The sequence below is a fragment of the Patagioenas fasciata genome, chromosome 2 (genome assembly GCF_037038585.1).
Source record: "Patagioenas fasciata isolate bPatFas1 chromosome 2, bPatFas1.hap1, whole genome shotgun sequence".
Lineage (NCBI taxonomy): Eukaryota > Metazoa > Chordata > Aves > Columbiformes > Columbidae > Patagioenas > Patagioenas fasciata.
The window spans coordinates 56,744,003-56,764,410 of record NC_092521.1 but is presented as its reverse complement, the minus strand read 5'-3'; the positions used below and the strand labels follow the sequence as shown (position 1 = coordinate 56,764,410).

Here is a 20,408-nt window from a genome sequence, read left to right as displayed (position 1 = left end):
ACAATAAATAGTACCTCTAGAATTAAGAGTTAACTATGTTCTGAATTCAGATTTTGTTCAAGGGTATTCAAAAACATATGTATTTAAAACCAGTAAGGTTTGATGTGTTAAACCTCACCTTTTCCTGCAAGAGTTTTGAGATATATAGATATGTTAATGTTGGAAGTCGAGATAGGAAGAAAATGTCACCGGACAGCAGAGAGGAGCCTCGGTGAGTTGCTTGCTCGCTTGCTTTGCTGATCTGTGGAAGAGGGAAAGCTTAGGCCTTCTTTGTGTCAGGCTGTCTGCCGTCAGTGTGGTTCCCAGTACCTAAGGGTCAACTGGAAGGCTTCCAGTTGTGGCTTATGCTGATGCACTGGGATTACATGGGTGCTCTGTGAACGTAGGCAGATGGGTAGGGACCCTATTGTAGACAGCTCTGGTGGGGGAGGACAAAATAAGCAAAGAAAAGATCCCAGCGTAACAAAAATAATGTCTCCGGAGGAAAAAAAAAACCCAGCCAAACAAAAGGCATATTCCAAATGCTTGCACAAAAGAAATGGAAGGAAGTTGCCCACAGTTACCTCTATTTTTATGCAGAGATGTTGAAAATGGCAAGTAGGCAGTGAAGGAATAAAAACTAATTTGGTGTTGTCTGAAATCTGCCTTTGTTCCTAAGGAAAACTTGAGAGCAAAGAACTCTTAGGAATTGTGGGCTCCTGATGTTCGTAATGGCTTGAAGTGAAACATAACACATTTGTAATTTAATGGAGGTTTTCTTGACTAGTGCAATAAAAATGTTGCTGTAGAAAGGAAAGCGGAATTGTGGTTGTCATTGTTAACTGTGACTGAAGAGTAGAGTGAAAAATGAGACATCTGCCATGATGTTGCAGAGAGTTAATATCGTGTCCCTATGGGGCATCACTGGAGAAAGAACAGGGCTGCCTGTGTAATGTAGTCCAACTTCAGGGGCTGGAGGTGACAGTTTACACCATAGTACCTAGTGAGAGGGGATGGGGTGATGGTTAGGACTGGAGTAGCACAAGAAGGGCTTTGAAAACAAAGACAGTAGCGGTGTATGATGTGATGGAGGGAGAGCGAGCGAACGCCTTTAACAGGATGATGCAGAGAGCACGATGTGATCAGAGCGACGGGCAGTGAAAACAACCCACGCAGGAGCAGCGTTGTGAATGGGTCTGACCTGAACGTGGTTGCCTTTGCCAAGTGTGCCATAGGTATGTTGCAGGTGACAAGAGGATTAGAGGTACATAACATCCTGGACCCATGCTGGCAGTGAACAGACGTGGGAAAGCTTTTCCGTAATGTCTGTTAAAAGGAAACTGGAAGGTGTTCATTCTTTGTTTCTGAATGAATTTATCACATTACAGCATTGGATCCCATAAAGAGACAAAACTAATATTGTTCCTGATAAAACCTTAAGCTAGCTTGCGTGACACATGCAACTATGAGTATGTTATTGGATTTTATTACTGTCCACTTTAAGAGGAACAAAAAGAGATAAGTCAGTTTGTACAGGGTAAATACAAGACTGCAAAGACATAGCTGAGGTAGAGAAGAATTAAGAAAAGTACTTTTTAATTTACTTGAGAGAGTTTGTTAACAGCTGATGAAAGTTCTTAACAGATCCTACAGTGCTGTGTTATCAATTTAGAAAGCATGTAACCTGCTTGAAAGTCTGGGTTCATCAAACATGATGGTAGAAACTACTGCTGACTTACTGGAGTCAGAATTCTGCCACAAGCACACATACCTGTTGAATGAGCAAGCCTCTAGCACCAGGAAAAATTAGAATATGATTAGAGTAACAGTACTTTTGTTCCTTTAAAAAAAGAAAACAAAAAAAAGAGAGAGACACATGAACTCTGCAAATTTGCGCTTTTTGGAAAGGGTTGCTATCTGGACAGGCCAGAGGAAAGTGAGTGTAGTATCTGTGGTTAAGCATCTGCAGACGAGACTGACGGCTACAAGTAGAGCTCGGCAACACTTGGAGATGCTTATTTACCACAGCATTTGTCTTAGAATTAAAAAAAAATAAAGTGATCTCTAGGTAAACCTAAGAGTTTGCTAAAGAGGGCAAGCAGTGGAACATGGAAAGAGCTGTATGGTAACCACAGCCAGTTTCCTTGTGCAGAGTAGAAATGCAACAAGATGAAGAATGACCTTTTAATTATATCTTAGGAAGTAGAACTAATTTGTTAATTTGGAATTAAATAATATTATTTTAAAATATTTTTTATTACAAAATGTAACTTGGTATTAACAAAGACCTTTCAGTGATTACCTTTGCTTTTTGCAATGTGCAAGAGGATTGCTTTTGACTGTATGAAATGAGGAGTAGCTTCAGTGAAGTGTTAAATGGAGAAAGATGAAGGCATGAAAGAAGACTGACACAGGGAAGGAAAGTCCTGGACACCTTTGGTGTAGTAACCTCTCTAAGAATTTTCCTTGTATTTTCTTAGAAATTTCTTTCTCTTTTCCTCTCCCAAGTAGAAGAATGAGGTGTACCGTTTCTAAATCATCAGCTGTAGGCTGATACAGAAATCACAACTTCGATCCAAAAAGCCACAAGCTGTGAAAACTCATCCGATTTCTTGTTGCCTTCCAATTACAGTTTAATGGAAGGATGTGTTGATCTTCCACGCCCAAGTATTCTACTTAAAAACATGGGTCTCTTTGGATGCTGCTCTGAGGGGGTCTGTGTTTACTCCTCCTCATCCAGTCTGCCTCTTTCTGCTTCCTCATGTCCTCACTTTTGACCTTCCCTTGCAGCCTGATTCCTCTTACTCCTAAGCTTTACCTATATTTGTCTTTGTCTTTTTCATTTTTTTTTCTTTTCCTGTTTATCATGCAAGATTTCTCTGTCCTCCTCTGTTTATGTTGTAATATCCATCCTCTGCCAGAAGTCTGGCTCACTCCTGCTACATCAATATTTCCCTCTCCCATCATTTAATTATGAATCCTGTTCTTTGCGTACCCATCTCTTTTTCCTTATGTTGCTTGTTTGCCTTTGCTTTCTTCATTCTTTCCCTTTTATTGGTACTAATCTTGACTCTTGTATTGACAGCCGTGTCAGAGTTGGTAACTAATGCTCCAGTTCCTGCAATCAGATGATTAAATGTGAGTCTGAACTTCCCCCCACACTTTTTTTTTTTTTTTGAGGAGTTCCTTGTTCTCTTAAGGGTGGGGAAAAGCCCACTATTCTAGCTACAGTGCCTCTTGAAGACAAAAAAGCTAGAAAGCAAATACCTATTCAATGTGTTAATGTGGGGGCTTGACTAAAGAGTGTTCAATTTAAGGATCTTGAGTTAGACTCCTGTGTTCTCCTTTGCTCCCTTTCCTTCTATTAGCCCCTGTGTTCCTTCTTCAGCCACGTTTTCCACTGTCCTCCAGTACGTCTGGGCAGTGACTCTCTTTCCTGACAGCAGCTTGAGTTCTGCTATCATGGAAATAGCAGCTTGATTTCACCCAAAACCTGAAGAAATGTGGTGTTTAATTAGAATATTAGTCTTAAGCATGAAGTAAGTTTGGGGTTTGTTGCCAGTGTATATGTCAGCTACACTATTGCCTGAAAAATCAGTGCTGATAATTTCGATTCTGCAAGAAGCTGGCTGGAAGCAAATGCTTTTGGATCTATGCAGAGGAGTCTGAGGCATTAGAGGAAGGCTGGAAGGTGCTCTGAGGCTCTAAGCTGCGATGAGCTGAGGCTCTTGGAGTAGCTGATTACAGCTGAAACAGCGGCTGTGTGATTCTGGTGTCACATTACTTAATTTTTCTTTGGATAGTGGAGTGGAAATGGTTTTGCACATTCTGCATGTGTTCTTACAAATATCCTGTGTCCGTCCACTTTAACGTACTGAATTATCTATTTTGCTTTTAAATTTTGGTGTTCAATTTATGCTTCTTACTATGGGCAGCAGTACTTGATATCCTTGCTATTTGTTCTTGTATCTATGAAGACCATTTCTAACCATGACCTTTTAAATTGGGCTTCAGTGAAGCACAGGCTATAGAGAAATTGACCATGGTCCTTTTTTTAACAGCATTGTGAGATATTTTTGAGAAAATAATTATTTTTCGCTGTCTAACCAGCAGCCCGAAGCTCCTGCCTTGAGGAATGAGTCAGTGTGCCCTAATGCATGATGTAAGTTTGGCATAACTCCTCTTGTTGAGGGTTTGAAATAAGAATAATTTTCAAATAGAAATTTTGAGGAATGAAAAATGACTGTGAAGGTTTGGGGCTTTTTCTTTCTGGCAGCAAATATGTCTCTTTAAAGATTGTTTTCAGAGATCTAGGAAACCTCTAATTTAAGTTTCAGTCCTTCTTGCAAAAACTGTGCATTTTTTTTCATTCAGACAATCATCTAATCTTCCAAATTGCAGATTGTTTATAAATTGAAGTTAACTTGACAGTTAGTTATGCTACTTACTAGTAATGAATGCATTAGTCACTGTTGGAAAGCTGTCATGGAAAAATACCGTTGAAATTTTTTGTCAGTAGGAGTGGTGAAAATGCTACACAGATTAATATCTAGTTGAATGGTTGTGAAGTCTGGATCTGTGTTAAGAAGCAGCAGCTTAAATTATTTTTAAGTCTTCCCCTGTTTACCAGATAAGTGCTTAATACTGCTTACAGGCAGAGACTATTCCATGGCTTCTTGCAGAGAATATAGCCTAAGTATGGCCCTTGGCTACATTTCAAAGCTTTTGCTTTTTCAGCCATATCAACTGAAGAGAGAAGAAATTTCTACTCTCAGTCAGTATAAGTAAAACCACTATAAGTAAACTGGCTTGCATCGGCCGTACAAAAGCAGAGTCATTTCAGCTTTGATAGATGCAGTAAGTGCATGTTTCTTGGGCCAGTACTGTTAATGCTGGTCTCGAGATTCCCAAAGGAATGAGCTGATAAGTCACTGCAAACAGCTCAGGGAAATCTGTTAAGTATATAGCTGGACTCAAGGTACAGAGGGATATGGAATGGTATTGTAGGAAACCATTCTTTTGCAAATATTATAGGCCCAGGCAGGATGTCTCAGCAAAACATATTTTAATAACGATTTTGCAAGACCGGGTGTTCTACCTAAAGGCAGGCACACCTAATAGGGCAAAAAGCTCCTGCTTATATCTCCCCAAAATCCCAGCCACAATTTCCATCCCCTGTTCCCCATTGGGTGGGTACTTCAGGGTTTACAGACTATCCCAATGCACACACTACCCTTCCCCTTATCAGTCTATTTAAGATATGGATTCCTGGTACTTTGGCTACACTTCTCCCCAAATTAACTTATCAATACAGGTGTCAGTATGTATACAGGTGTCAGTACATATTCCGGCTGTGTATTACATTAAGAATTCATAGTCCCATGTCTCTCGGTCCTTTCCCCCTGCTGGGGTCAGGCACCAGGTCCTCAGTTATGTAGAAACAACAGTTCTTTGTTAAATGTTTCTTACAGTATGGTTAGTAATTACCATAACGCGGAATATCATATTAAAATGTTGTAAGTCAGCAGGTTGCAGCTGTCTGGAGTACTGTCCGCGGTGCATTTAAGTTGGACTTAAACTGCTCGTTACTCCTCCTTTCCTCCAAGCACGTGGAATCATGACAACACTATTGCTTTTAAAAGCGTTGGTATAAATGTTGCCCTTTCTCTTGTGTTGTTGCCCACTTCACAAGTAATAGGAATAAGTAATCCAGTTTAAGATGTTTACATTTTTTTATAATAAAACAAAAATTTAATTATGATTTGCTCTGAAAGTGGTAGTGAATTTTGATGGTACCATATATGAATTAAGGAAGGTTTTCAAAGTTTGAGTGCTTTTCCTTGAAAACAAGCCTTCATGGAAGTTTATCAAAGAAGATATGTCAAAGGGGCTGTGACATAAGCTTCTTACTATTTCTTCACAATTTTTACCTTACTCATTTTGGTCTGGGCTCTTTAATTTGTTTTGTGCTTCAGGAATGGGTTAAGACTTCTATTAAAAGGATCTTCATAGAATCTCAGTGTTGCCGTGAGGTGTAGTAATTAATACTTTGCGTCTGTGCTACTGAGAGGATCTATTATAATAGACAGTTTGACTCCTGCTCCATTAGACTGTCAGAGATGCAAGTCAGGTTATTTTAAATTATCAGTGATTGCAAACATTGGTGGCTTTCTGTATGCCCTTGCATCATTCTAGGTTTAAAATTACTACTTTTTTCTGAAGCAGTAACTTTTAAAAAATAGTATTTTTTTCCAAAAGAGACAGCACACTTCTCCCCCTCCCCGCCCCCCTCCCCATCTTGACTACATTTCTGTGATTTGATCTTACAGCATCTTGTATCGTGGAGGTATGTTGTTCTGGTCATCTGTCATTTGAGTTTAACAGAAGTAGCCCCTAGTGTTCATAAATCTGCTAATAAATGTAGGGTTATTTCAAAAAAGTTCTCAGCAGATTTCTCCCATTTGTGATTTATAACAATCACACGAATGTTTTTACCATTTGAAAGACAAAATATGTCTCTTACATGGATCTTGAAGTGAATCAACCAGAATCACCAGTCCTTTTGAACAGATGATACGTGATGGAAAAACTGCCTTTTAAAGCCGCTCGTGTGTTCTTCATTTTGAAGTCAAGGCACTAGTGCTGAGCATTCTGCTGGCATTGGCAGCGGCTCAAAATGACGGTCAGCAACTTTCACAAGGTTTGGTGGATATTCCCAATTCATCCAAGATGTGTTTGACCTTTAGTTTCAAGGGGAAGGTGAGCAGTTCAATATGAAAAATTAATCTTTTTCTCAGCAGGTGACTCTTTCCTAGTGCCGACAGTTTTTGCATGCTGTTCAGATTTAATGTATTAAGTTGGTTGCTCCTCTGTGCAAACATTATGCTAACCAGTTGGTTGAGCTTCCTTGGGCTTGCCGGGCAATCTGATAAAACAGTCCTTCCACTTATGGCTACAAATTGCAGGCTCTTCAGAACTATTCCAGTAAATCCTACAGCTACACTGGGTAACGTTCAGCAACTATTGCTTGTAACATAATGCTCTCATTGTACACACAGGCAAGCAAACACGCACCGTTCTAGTTTTTGAGTGCATGGGGACTCAAAATCGTGCCATGCATTTCCTAAGGGTGAGTCCCGTCAGGCCCAGAGTCACAAATCTTAAACAAGCAGTGTGGGTGCGGTGCAGCCAAAAAGCAAAGACAAAAAGAGTAAAATTCAATATCTGTGTGTTTGGAAATGAAAGTTTTGGGTAGCTCCCCTTTGAAAGGGATATGTTTCTGTAGAATACTTGGCTTATTTGAATGTCAGTTTTCCAACAGAACATCTTCCTGTCAGAATTACTTCACCCTACTTTGATATGAACTATTAATATGAAATTATAATCTTGCTGATCATAGTGAAATTGTACTTTCCTAATATGCTGTGAAATTTCAGTCTTATGTTTTATAAGCTGTCAAGCCATTTAAACTTTTTTACCAAAGTGTTTTGTCTTTGAGAAAATTGAGATTTCAATCTGCTAAAACAATTCAGAAATACCAAAGTGTTGTTTCTCAACTCAGAGAAAATGCAAAAATTGACAAGAGGGGACTTACAAAAATATTACAGTGATGTTTTGACTTTAATTTCCTTGAACTTTGTGTTGTTGAACTCTTTGATATCCCAGAAGTATCAGATGAAACACTGGCTTTTCCCTGGTTTATGAATTAAAGTTGTTTTTCTCTCTTGAAATAATTATTTGCTGCTGCTTAATTGAAGCCAACATGTTTTCATGTTCCCTCCATGGCCAAGCATCAGTCACACAATTTAAATAATGAAGCCAGGCGTTGAAGACATATTTTAAAAAGGGAGTATTGTGAAGAATCCAAATAAAGAGGGCAGGGCTGCCTTCTTGTGAATTCTGTGATGCATACATAATAGCACTGTTATTGAAATGTATGAATAAAGTAAGGCAAATCATATTTGGCGATTACTCAAAAAAGGTTACTCAAGTTTTTATTTTTTTATTTGTTAATTGTCTTTTACTTAATCTGAAACTTTATCTTTTTTCCAATTACAGACACATCGGGCCCTTTACACTGCACAGAAATGGAGGTGAGTGAAGTATTCTGTGTTCTCTACTAGTGCTGATTTAGCTCAGCTGTTTTTCATTAACTTAGAGTGTAATGTGGTACGTTTATTGTGTGGACTTGTCATTGCAAAGTTGTACTGTGAAATGTGTATTGTATTTATGACTTTCAGTAACAGCTGCATAAATGTGTCTTAGCATGGAATATTTGGTCTCACATTCAGAAACAGAGGAAAGGCCACGTGATTTTCCAAGAGCAAGGTTGAAGATACGTTATGCAGCCAATGTGATCTCATTTGATATTATTTTCTTTAAAGTACCTTTTTTTTTTTCCCCCACAGAATATTTTATTTAAATAATTTCTGTTGGATAAATTCTCTGAATTCTTTAGGAAGCACTAGTAGGTCAGGGAATAAATACTCAGTGTTAATGGACTGGTTTGGTGATTTTTAACAACCCAAGAATTTGGGTGGAAGCAGAGAAGATAAGTGGTCTCAGAGTTGCTTGTCCATCTAAAGACATCCCAGTTTCAAATACTTTTATTTCTTTTATCACTTGGCAATATTTTGAGGGCCAAGAAACGTTGTTTTATGTCTTGCTGGGGTAGCTACAGAACCACAAATCGAGTTAAGTCTGCTTGGTTTATAGCTTGACCATTATTTGACTCTGTCTTTGATACTAAGCTGTGACTGGTGTTCTAAGAATGTCCAAACTATCATTTTGTCAGATTCATAGACTTAATCCAAGACTGAAAGGAAAACTAAGGAGAATGTCTTGTTGAACAAGATGTGGACTCATAGTATAATTTTTATTGTCATACAGAGTAAATAATGTAGTCTACTCCTTAAATAAACTTTTCCAGCAATAAATACAATTTCTGTGTCTTTTGCAGGGCAGTCTTTTCTCACTGCCTTTGAACTTTCTTTGAAATGTAAAACTGAGTTTCTACTTCAGTGATTCTATCGGTACCTCAGGCTGAGCCTGGAGATGGGGCAAGTGCCTGCATCTTAATTGGTGGGTTGTCTGTTTTCTCATCAATAATATATATGAAGGTGACAAACTGCCGTTACTGAACGGTTTGTACATATAAACAGCTGGTTAAAGACAAAATGAAAAAACAGCTAATTCAACTACAAATGGTAAAATGCCAAAACCATCTTGTTTTTTGCAAGTATTTATAACAACAGGAAAAGGAAGTGTTCTTTCTGCAGGATACGGTGCAAGGAGTAATTCCTAACTGATGTGTGTACAGAAATTGGAAGTAGGCACATCTTGTGTTTTTATGTGTTCAGTTTCAGCAAATGCATCCTGGTTTTGTTTCAGCATTTGTAAAATCTCAGTTCATAAATCTAGTATTTTATTTACAAACGATAATCTAGTGTGTCATTTGCTTTGCATACTAAATATTGTTTACAATTTTGCTTTGTGTTTTTTAATGGAAGGAAATGAAAGGCCCTAACACTAGAAATACAGATAATAATAAACCTGTTAAAATATTTTTAACAAAATATAAAATATTTCATTTTGGGAAAGTAAAAGTCCTTTTGTTTCAAATGAAAATGTCTAGTGAGAGCCAGCTGCATATGCTATACTTAAGCTTTCCTGGGAAAACAGTTTTTAAATTTTGATATTTCTAAAATATTTTTTTGTTGATAGCTGGAAAGAAAAGCAGATTAGAATTTCCCATGAGACAGAGGCTTCATTTTAAATTGTCTCTCATAAGCAGCACTGCGACCATTAGCATTTTGACTCTTCTGTTTATCCTTGTCATTTTGAAGGAGGTTATGAAGGAGTCAGTGGCTTTTTCCTCCTCCAAAATTCCTTTGGGGCTGCAGCTTTAGGCTTGGAGTTGATGATGTTTGTGTTTTTCAGAACTCGGAATTCAGCAGCGACAGCCCATCTCACTGTTTTTATTCCTGTGGAAAAGAGTGCGGCCTGGTTGAACGTATTAAAATATGTGGGAAACTTCTTAAAATCGCAACTAATAACAGTTGTAATGTTTTTGCAAAACATGTAGACTACCCTGAACTGGTACACCATTGATTTCAACTTAGCAATACGAGTGGTGTGTCAAGGTCAGAGTCCAGCGGCCATAATGGGAAGATGGGAGTAAGGAATAAGGTGACTTTATTTAATCTGCATCTGCCGATGACTCTGCTACGTATGTAATGACAGCGCTCCTTCCTTGTCTCGGCCGAGATGGTGAAGATTATATAAAATATGCCAGCCTCATTTGTAAACATTTAGTACTCATACAGAAAGTATTCAGTGAACGCTATATGATTCATACGTAGGAGGGTTTAATTGCCGTGTATTTGAAAAGACCCACCTAACTGAGCACAGGCCTGTTGTCTGTGATTAATGTACTTAACCAGTATGTATGCTAATATAAAGATACACGCATATTTGTTTTGAAGTCAGAAATGAATTAAATAGCCTGTCCCAAACAATGGTGAATAAATTGTTCAACACCACTCAGCTCATGTCAAATCACGAAAGGAATCAATTGTAGAAATGTTTTAGGGAGACTGTGTGCGCTCTATATGCAAATTCTATTCATGAGCTATCAGTTATATCTATCTCTAATTATTTAAAATCTTAACATACAGTGAAAATTATATAGTACCTGTCTCTGGAGCTAAAATTGCTCTTTTTTTTTACGTTTTCATTGGGAACTTGAAATATTGAAATATTATCTGAGATATTTCAGATAAAAATTTAGGGAAATAAATATATAGGTTATAAGGATACTGTGTTAATTTCGGTACGAATGAGAATATACTTGTTAGTTTATTGTATTGATCCAAACAAAATCAACCATCTCTCCCTTGCTAATGAAAATGAGAGCATGTATTTAATAGCACAGAATGTTAGGATTTCAAAAGAGGTGTTGTAATTTTGCATAAAAATACTACCACGCCTACACTACCCACTCAGACCGTTTAAAATGGGTTATATAGCATATACAGGCCTATAGGATTGATTTTTTATCCTTGTTGAGTGTGCACAGAAGTAACATTATGATTGAGGAGTAATTACTGCAGCAAACAATGGTCGTCATGCACAGTGATAATTACTTTGTTTTATTAATACTTCTTGAGCGTTAACCTTATGATGAAAAGGGAGAAGAAATGTCACTGCATGGAGGACAGGCAAAACTTTTTTTATAGGAGAATTGTTTCTTTTAGTAAGATATGACTGTGGCTACCATCGAAATAAGTTTTTATTATGCTTTGAAAAAATAAAATTCTGTGTGAATGCTTGGCTACAAATCTGGTAATTCTATGAAAACTTTTGATTCCTTGCACTGTTAAGAGGAGAATTAACAGGGACTCAGGACTGGCTTCCAGAAATCAAAGTACAGGCTGTTTCAAAAAGATGGATGCACTGACTCAATGTTAGATGGGTCGCATGGGACCCCAGGAAGTGGAGTGAATATAGAGCATTTATAAAAAGGTTACTAAAACTTGATAACTCATTAAACCATTTGTAAATTTTTGTGTAATTGTAACATGTTGCCATCGTGAAATATACTGCTTTGAAATTGGGTGCATCTTTTTGAAACACCCTATAGAATTGCACATCTTTTCTTGCGAGCATTAAGTCGTGCTTGGGCATTATGTGCCAGTTCCGATAAGCAAAACACTTGTCCCTTGCTGATGGAATTATCTCACAGAGAAGCTGCATGTCCAGCCTTTGAGGGACCTGTTATTGTAGATACCTGAAAGCCCATTCTGTGTGTTCATTGATGTGGTGGTTCTGTGGCAGTCAGTCTGACCTCCTGATTTTCCTGGATTACTTCATAGTCACAGAGAAACAGACACTTGCTTAAATAGTGAACACAAACAAAAAAGTAGAATTTAGGTTTTGTAATGACCTGCTTTTTCGAGAGGATCTTTGTGGTTTTTTTTGTAATTTGTGTAAGTGTTTGCATCACATTGGGAGGAGGTTGATCTTGGAGAAAAATGGATTTCTGTTGTTTACTTGCTATAAGCTTGGCACATTGCCCTTTTCATTCAGCAATTTCATTAGGAATACACAATGAATATTGGGCTGGAGAACTAATAATGTATTTGACTAAGCTGATTTAGTGATAGTCAAATCCTGCCATCTGTCCAGAGCCTTGAAGAGAATTCAGCTGTTCCTTGTGAAGGCTTTGTAATTTTGCAGTGCGGTGTGATGTGCCTTCATAATATACACGCCTTAAAGTTGCACAGGATTTATGACAAAATCTTCATTCTAGTGATGCCAGCAGTGAACCTTTCAGTCAGCTGGGGAGAGTCCAGAGGCAGATTTCGGCCTTGGTCATCTGACAATTTCACATAATGGCTGGTTGAAAACTACCTCTTGCCGTAACTTTGATCCCTCCAGGGAACATTTTGCCTGTGGAAAGCACAAAGAGCAGAGCATGGAGCATTAAGTTAGTTGGCGCTTGTGTTTTCTGATGGTTTTTTGGTTTGTGTTTTTAAGTCTCAAAGCACAAAAATATCCCCTGTGTAGTTGTGGTAACTACAGAATTACTTAGGTTTTTTTTCATGAGATTAACTGTGAAAGTTGGCAAACTTAGTTTATCTGACCCTGAAAGGGTTCTCAGACTTTTGGGAGAATAAGATAATTTGTACCGGTCTTTAGTTTTTGCAGAACCCTTTCTCTATAGATTATATTATATTGTGCTTGAGAAGATACCTATTGTATCAATGGCATGCTATCCTATCTATCTTAGTGATTAAATATACTGATTGACGTAACTATTGTATAAGTTAGCTTTAAGGTGCTATGTTTTTAGCAGACCAGTGCCTGTGGACATGTTTGTCTGTCTGTTCAGACCAAGAACGTAATCTGACTGCTTATTCAAACACCAGGAAAAAATTAAGATTTAGATGTCGTTAGCGTGCCTACAACTTAATGGCCCTTTGTATTGTCCTTTGTTGTTGTATATAGTAAAATACAAGTTTAGAATATCAGTATGAAATGAGAGGGCTATGTTTCATACTCTTGCTTGTCAGAAATAAATTTTAAGCTACAGAATTTATTACTACATCTCTAGTCTGCTAAATCTTTCAAAGGCTTCTGAGATTGTATGATTTTTTTTTTTTCTATGAAGTCTGCTAGTTATGAGTTTTCTGTTAGAGATGCCGTGTTTTCCTGTCTCTGTGCTATGTAGCAGGTAGTTAATAGTAAAAACATAATCCAAACAAGGGTTATGCTTTCTAGGGATGAATAGAAACAGGATAATAGTTCTTAGAGTGATTGCATGGAGGAAGCTCTTTGTTATTTCTTGGTGGATTTTGCCTAGGGCAATTCTGAAACTGAGGTAAAATACACCCCCAGAGTTCACTAAATTAAATTTCTCTGGTAAGTTTGACCTGATAGTGTTGGCTTTTTGGTCTGTGGGGGACAAAAAACAACCTAAGACTTCAATTTTTAAAAATCTCTATTCACTCAGATGTCCAACATCCACCACGTAAAAAGTATGCAGAAGATTTACAGGTGATGAGAATAAAGTACATAAAATGTAGGTTAAATAACAGACCAACAGCCCACAGAGAAGCTGTATCTTTGAATCTTTCCTGTGGTTTACAGCCATTCTTTCCCTGCACCTCTTCAATCCACGTGGCACTTCCACTTGCACTGATGAAGCTGCGAGTACTGAACAGGTTCAGTGGGTGGTTTGATTTTTGGAAAGCCAAGGGAAATCAGACTTCAGCACATATTTTTTTAGGAGAGCAAGGAGCATTCTGGTGAGCTGGTTGAGTATCTGAATACAATATTGCATTGATTTTGTACTGCATTTTTCCTTCCAGATATTCTACTTTTGATATTGTAGCTATCTCACTGCAGGACATGAGTAACTTCCTCTGACTGAAGTGGGTATTAGTGGTGTTTAATGAAGCATAAACATAGAGATATTTTTTTAATGTTATGATCCTACTAGATTATTCAATCACCTTAAGAGATAAAGTGGCTCAATTGAGATTTTTTTTTTTTCCTCTTGTCTGTGTGCTCCTAATTGATCTCAGGTTTTTCTTATTTCTGGGTGGCTATAGCTCTCTCTGACTCCTGCATGAAGGCCTTTCAATATCTAAGCAGCATTATTTCAACAATAACATACATTACTAGATTAGGCTAATTTTAACATAGCTAGGATAACCTAATTGCTTGTTATCACTTTTTAATTTGGTCAGTGGTCAAAGAAAACAGAAACTCAGGGGAGCTAAACACTTAATTTCACTTCAGCAGTTCAGTTACCAGCTATCAGTTTCCCAATTTATAATTTAAAAGCAAATGTGTGTTTTTAAATTTAACTATTAAGAAAATGAAGCAAGGATTGAAAGATGAAACTAATAATATCGGTAAGTGTATTTTCAAAATGAAGAGATTTGAAGTGAGAAAAATAGTTATTTATGAATAAAGTGAATCCAGAGCGCTCCCACCTACTTCATTTAATGACACCTGTGCTCTTTTCAGGAATAACTTACAATAACGTAGAGTAATTCTAACATTCCTGCTTTGAATGTGCTTAGAAATATTGATGTAGTTCATCCAAACCATTCATGTATAAAGCAGATCATGTTTTAGCATATAAATTCTTGTTAGCCACTTCACGTATATATGTAATACTTAGGGAAGTAACATTATGAAAGGCTTTTTTTTTTTCCTAGCTATAGCTGAGCTAATGGAAATGAACATGTGGAATTTTTATGAACACATAGGAAGTGTGGTTAATCTTTGTTTAGCTTTTAATTTCTTTTTGCTGCCTCCTGCTATCTTATCTCTGCTGGGAGCAAGAAGAGCTGCTGTCCTCTGGTTCTGAACCTGCAGAAGTTTGTTACTGCAAGAGAACGGACGAGATTTGTAGAAATGTGTCCCCTCACGGGATTTCCGAAGGTTACTCAGGGAAAATACTAAGAGTAAAGCTTAAGTGGAATTTTAGCCAGATACACTTTTTCAGTAGGTTAATAACAGGGCAGGTCGTGGTCGCCAGTTCAGAAATGGGCATTCGAAGATCATAAGGCCTATTCTAGTATACAGTGAGAGCAGCACAAAACAAACTGTTGAAAACACTATGTTGTTTTTTTTTTTTAGGTTAGTTTCTAGGTTTTGGTTAACACATGCTCAAAACTTCTTTTTTTGTGTGCTTATGACTAAATGTTTTTCTTCACATGAACGCTAACATGTAGCTTTTTATCTAAATCACTTGACCTGAGAAGCTGAGATGTTAAACAAAGGAAGATTTGCAGTCGAGTCGTGAGAGTGTGCAGTGCTGCGTGCTTTCGTTGGCAGAGAGGGTACCGAATCTGTCTTGGGGCTCACTGAGCCAAAAAGGAGTTTTTGTTAGTTTTGTGCTCTCTTTTATTTGACTTGACACAGTGCAACTCATTTGAGCTTTTGTTCCAAAGTGAACTTTTTAGCAACTGGTAAGTTCCTGTGCTCTACATGAGCTACCAGTGCCAACATTTTCATCTTAAACTCTTTGATTTTTTTTTTTTTTTTTTTTGACTGGTGCTTACATGTTTGTAATGGCAATCATGGGAAAACAAAGCAAACTGCAAGATCTCTCCTTAATGGCGTGGTGGAAAGACTCTAAAAGATATTCAGTGCTGAATGCTGTGGTTATCATTTAGTGTTGCTGTGTGTTGTAGCAGGTGAAGTAGAATACTTTTATTTTCCAAAGGGAAACACAGAGTGTAAATTAAACATGCAGGTAAAAAAAAGGGTGACTGAATTCTAAATGTGTATTTCATCATGTCCCTTTCTTCTATTGACCAGTAGTAATTATGAAGCACCTGTAATGCTTTTAGTACTTCACCCTCAGCAAGAAGTGGAAGTTAAATAATTAACTAGGACAAGGCAAGCTGTTCACACTTAGTAGATTAACTCCTGCTTCATTTAAGCAGGTAGGGGTATTCTGTTAAGCTGATGTTTTTTTCTCCTCCATTTATTTGTCCCTAAGCCTTAAACACTCTTGTTCAAGACTCCTGTCCCACTTCTCGTCTGTATTGTACCTTTACTTCCAAGCCTCCCTCAAAATCTTCTATAGTTCATTCATTAACTTCCTTTATTTCTGTTTCTCCCTAACCAAAAAGTTAATAATCTGCTTTTGTGGGTGTGTGTTAGTGCCTGTCATCAATCTTTGATGAGTGTCAGTGTTGCAGAGATGACTCTCTGCTCCAAATGTGTTCTTTCACAGCTCCCTGCACCTCTTCTTGTCCCTTCTGTTGGTCCTAGTGGATGTTGTACTGCTACCCAAAGTCATTATTTCTCTGCGATGTATTTCTCATTGTGCCTTTATCTTTCTCTGTTATCTGGACTTGTGATATTGGCGTTATCTTTGACTCACACTCCTTCCTCCAGATGCTTGCCAAATCCTTAATTGCCTTCTGCTCAAAGCACCCCTCTCTTCTCTGTTGCCAAGAAGATAAGTCAGGCTTTATGGTGTTTTTTTTTTTGTTAGGTTGTCTTGGCTAATGCAAACTGCCTGGCACCTACTCCTTCCTTGGCGATCGTGTAAAATAGTTCTTCAGAGTTTTTTGAAAGACCCTTTCTGGATGCATTGTGGTTTTGGGGTTGCTACGTGTTGCTTTGCTCTTCACCTCTGGCCTGCACATTCAGACTATCCTGTTCCTACTGTAGTATGTCTGGAGCAGACGCCCACTGCAGAGTAAACAAGTTGCTCCATCTGGTGTGTTTGCTGAGGAAGATGTGCCATTCCTTGTGTTGGGCGTTCTGTTTGCTTTAGAGCAAAACTCTTACAAATGTTTCAGAGAACATGGATGAGAAAAATGTGCACGTATTCCCCTTAACATGTATTTTTAACTCCTTCACCATTTGGTGACTGCAAATCAATACTTTTATTTGAATACAATTTGTAGCATGTCAGATTACACTTGTTTTTTCTGAGCGTGTTCCTCGTGCTTGAATATGAGAGTATTTAACTTTTATTCTGGAATTGAAAGCTCCACGAAATTCCTAGGTGTTCCACAAATGTTTCATTTAGTTGGGCATGGAGAAAATAAATACAGTTGGAAATGCATGAAAACAGTGAAGTCATTGTGGTCTCTGGTCCTTGGCCACTTTTATGCCTTGTAATTTTCCAAAGGGCTGCTCTTCTTTATAACTCTTTGTGTTGTTTGCTGTTGGAGTTTGCTTTAAACCTACAACCAGTAAGGCATGCAGAAAATCGTTCTTTTGCCTTTTCTTCTTTCTTTATCTGTCTGTACGCTAACAGAAGGAATGTTCTTAATGAACTTTGGCCAGGATATGTTCGTAACATCCAGCATTACTTTTTCAAAATACTTTTAGCTTTTCTTATCCAACTTAATGTACTTGAGGATTTCTGCTGTGATTTCAATTTAATAAACAACCTTTTTATTCTAATACTTTTTTCCTCAAAATTTTACCTTTACTTCTGTCAGTTCTTACTTTGCTTTTTAATTAGATGTGGTAGACAGAGCTGGTACTGAACCTGGCTTTCTTTATGCAAAGTCTGATGCTTTTATTGCACAGTCTAAGGACATTTGAACAGTAATATTGCATGTGCATGGAGGGTCAGCTGCTTATTTATGCCTATAACGTTTAAAGCATTGGCACTAGGAAAATGTATTGGAATGCAATTTTTCACGTTTCAGATTCGTTACTGGATGTGAAATAAAAAGTTAATCTGAAAAATTTAGGTAAAAATGGAAAAGAGAATGAGAGATGGCTAATGCAAGCTGCCTGGCACCATGAGAGAATGGAAGAGAAACATGCCATTGCAATGGAGAGAGTTTTACCACTTACTTAGAGGGATTATTACAGAAAAAATATTTTTCAATTTGAAGTACTTCATTCACTTATACCAGCAAAATGTTTGTTTAAAAGTTAGTCTTTTTAATCCCTGGGCTCCCAACTTTCTAGAGTGTTGTCTGCTTGCAACTCGCAGATCCTCCCATTGATTTCTGCGCCCTGTTAGCTAGTTATGTATGTGAATATAGCAGTAGACTTTATGGTTTAAAACTCAGACCACTAGTAAAAGAGGTGTACGATGAGTTTGACATTCAGTGAGTTGCCCCAGTGACTTAGTCATATGAATACTACAGTAGGCAAGATGCATGTTTGGTGGGAGAAAATAAATGCTGTTCTCATTTTAGAGAAATCAAAATTTTTTTTGAAGCCAGTGTGAGGTTTAGGCTGCATGGTGGAGCCAGCATAGAATCTAGATTATTTAAGCCTTAATCACAAAACCAAAAACCTTCAGTTTTAAAATACTGCCGGAAATAGCAAACCTTTTACTTTACTACCAAGAAAGTAATAATTCCCTTCAGAGGCATTGAATCAAGATACTGGGAATTTACTTTCAGGCTAGGCTACTCCTTTTTTTCTGGGCAGATTTCTTAAATACTCTAAAATTCTATCTAAGTAGTAAATAAATCCCTTCAAAATAAATCCCTTATCTTTCAGGGTTATACATGTAGATGTTGCCATGCTAATAAAAAAGCAAAGCAGTCTTTACTTTCTATTGTTCACTTGCTGGCAGTAGATAGATGGAGCTTTGTTCCTCAACAGAAGACAAACTTACCCATAAGTTTCATGTATACATTTCAGACAGAGAAAGCATTTCAAAACTGATGTAGAATGTTTGGGGAAAATCAAAATGAATAGTTGCATAGAAGAAAAAAAGCAAACTTGGGAGGATTTGAGGTGTAAGTCGTATTTAGGTATGAGAAGAGGGAAACTGTTCCAGTAATAAGGGAAAGAAGCATCAAAAATTAACACAGAGTAAGGAAACCTTTATTTACTGCAGCATTTGGAATGACATTGAAACAAATGAGGTATATTGTAATTAAAATATGGATGAAATAATGTTTAGCTTCACACTGTGGTAGTACTCTAGTAATAAGTAGCAGGACAGAAAACTTGAAGAAAAGAAAAATCTGTTAGACGTGAGCAAGCTAGTGGTCCTAAAATCAGAATTTCGTTTCACAAACTCTGCTTCAGAGGACTGGTATCATTTTTCAGCAGGCATATCATGAACGAAGACATAATCATTAAAATCTACCTGAACCTCACTGTGGATTTACAGCGTAACACAGTGTTTTGGAATTCTTCTAGCATTTCAAATGTCCTATTGAAACACAAAGTGTCAAATTAATGGGATTCCAAGCACTTTCCTGTCAGTGGCTCATCCTTTTGTTTTTGGAAAAGACAGCTTGCATATGTATGAAGATCTTGGTTCTTCAATCTTACGTCTATGTGAGTATCTAGATATATGGATTTTACCAGACAGTGAGCACTGCAGCAGATACACACACGGTGTCTTGCTTTTCTCATCTTGGCATGGAAACTTCAACGTTATGGATTAATGGATGATTGTATTTGTATTTTTGTTGATATAACTGAAAGATACTGTTCATCAAAGGTGGCTGAATTTATGTGACGCTGTTTGGTTTCTTTTTGTTTGAGTTAGCCCATTACAGATTTCATGATGTGACTGTGAAAGCAAGATTTTAAAAAGCTTTCTGAATAGAAGACAGGAAAGTGTTCATTGCTGTGCTTTTTCCCTTGTTCAATGGCTATAGCAACAAAGAATATCACCTGCTTCAGGCTTTATAGTAGTTACAACTTCTGTGGCTTTGATGCAGTGAAACTGAATTGTTAGACTGTGAAATAAAAAGCCCTTCTAACATCAGTTGCGCAGAAACTACAAAACAGTGCGTTGTTTTCCTCACAAATTATGGTTTTATAGTCCCAATCCCATATCCAAAGCAACTATGTGTGTAATTACATTTCCACTGATAGATACATTGGAATGAGGAATGATACTTTGTCTCTCAGTGCTAGTTCCCACCTTCATTCAAAACTTGGATTATTGTGCACCAGGACTCGCACAAGACTGGAGGTTCTTACAGTGCTCATCTGAACTGTTCTGTCCTGGCTCCCTGTGATGTGCAGAAGATCTAGTTGAGAGCACGTCCATCCCTCTGAATCACCCAGCGCAATAGAAACTGAGTCTTATGGATGCGTTCTTTTCTGAATTTACTTATTATTCATTCTATTGTAATGATCTTTACTCACTCATACTACTCTTCTACATCCTTTTCTTCCTTAAAATAATTATTTTCTGATTATTTTGCCTGTCGCCTCTTAGTGACAGACCTCTTTAGCTCTTGAGTGCATGAAGATCCCAGTCTGCCTTGGTTTTTTGTTTTCTTTTTTTGGCTTTCCTGCAAATTGCTAGTAGACAGCAACCTACCTCCTGAGAACAGCCTCCTCAAAGTGTGCTTCTTGTCATCCACTCACACTCTGAGTATCTCTGCTGCTCCACAGAGATTCAGTAACTCAGCATCAAGTTGTCCATGGTTTCAAGTCCTGCACACAGAGGG

The 20,408-nt window shown here is 37.6% G+C and overlaps 1 protein-coding gene across 2 annotated transcripts in view; it reads left to right on the top strand.

Annotated features, from left to right (window-relative positions):
- The window catches only part of SPIRE1 (spire type actin nucleation factor 1), a 132,209-nt gene that overhangs the window by 5,191 nt on the left and 106,610 nt on the right, over positions 1–20,408 (top strand). For both annotated transcript variants that reach the window (XM_065831082.2, XM_071804269.1), the window contains exon 2: positions 8,038–8,072. In XM_065831082.2, coding sequence (XP_065687154.1) covers positions 8,038–8,072 — 35 coding nt within the window. The remainder of the gene's footprint in view (positions 1–8,037; positions 8,073–20,408) is intronic.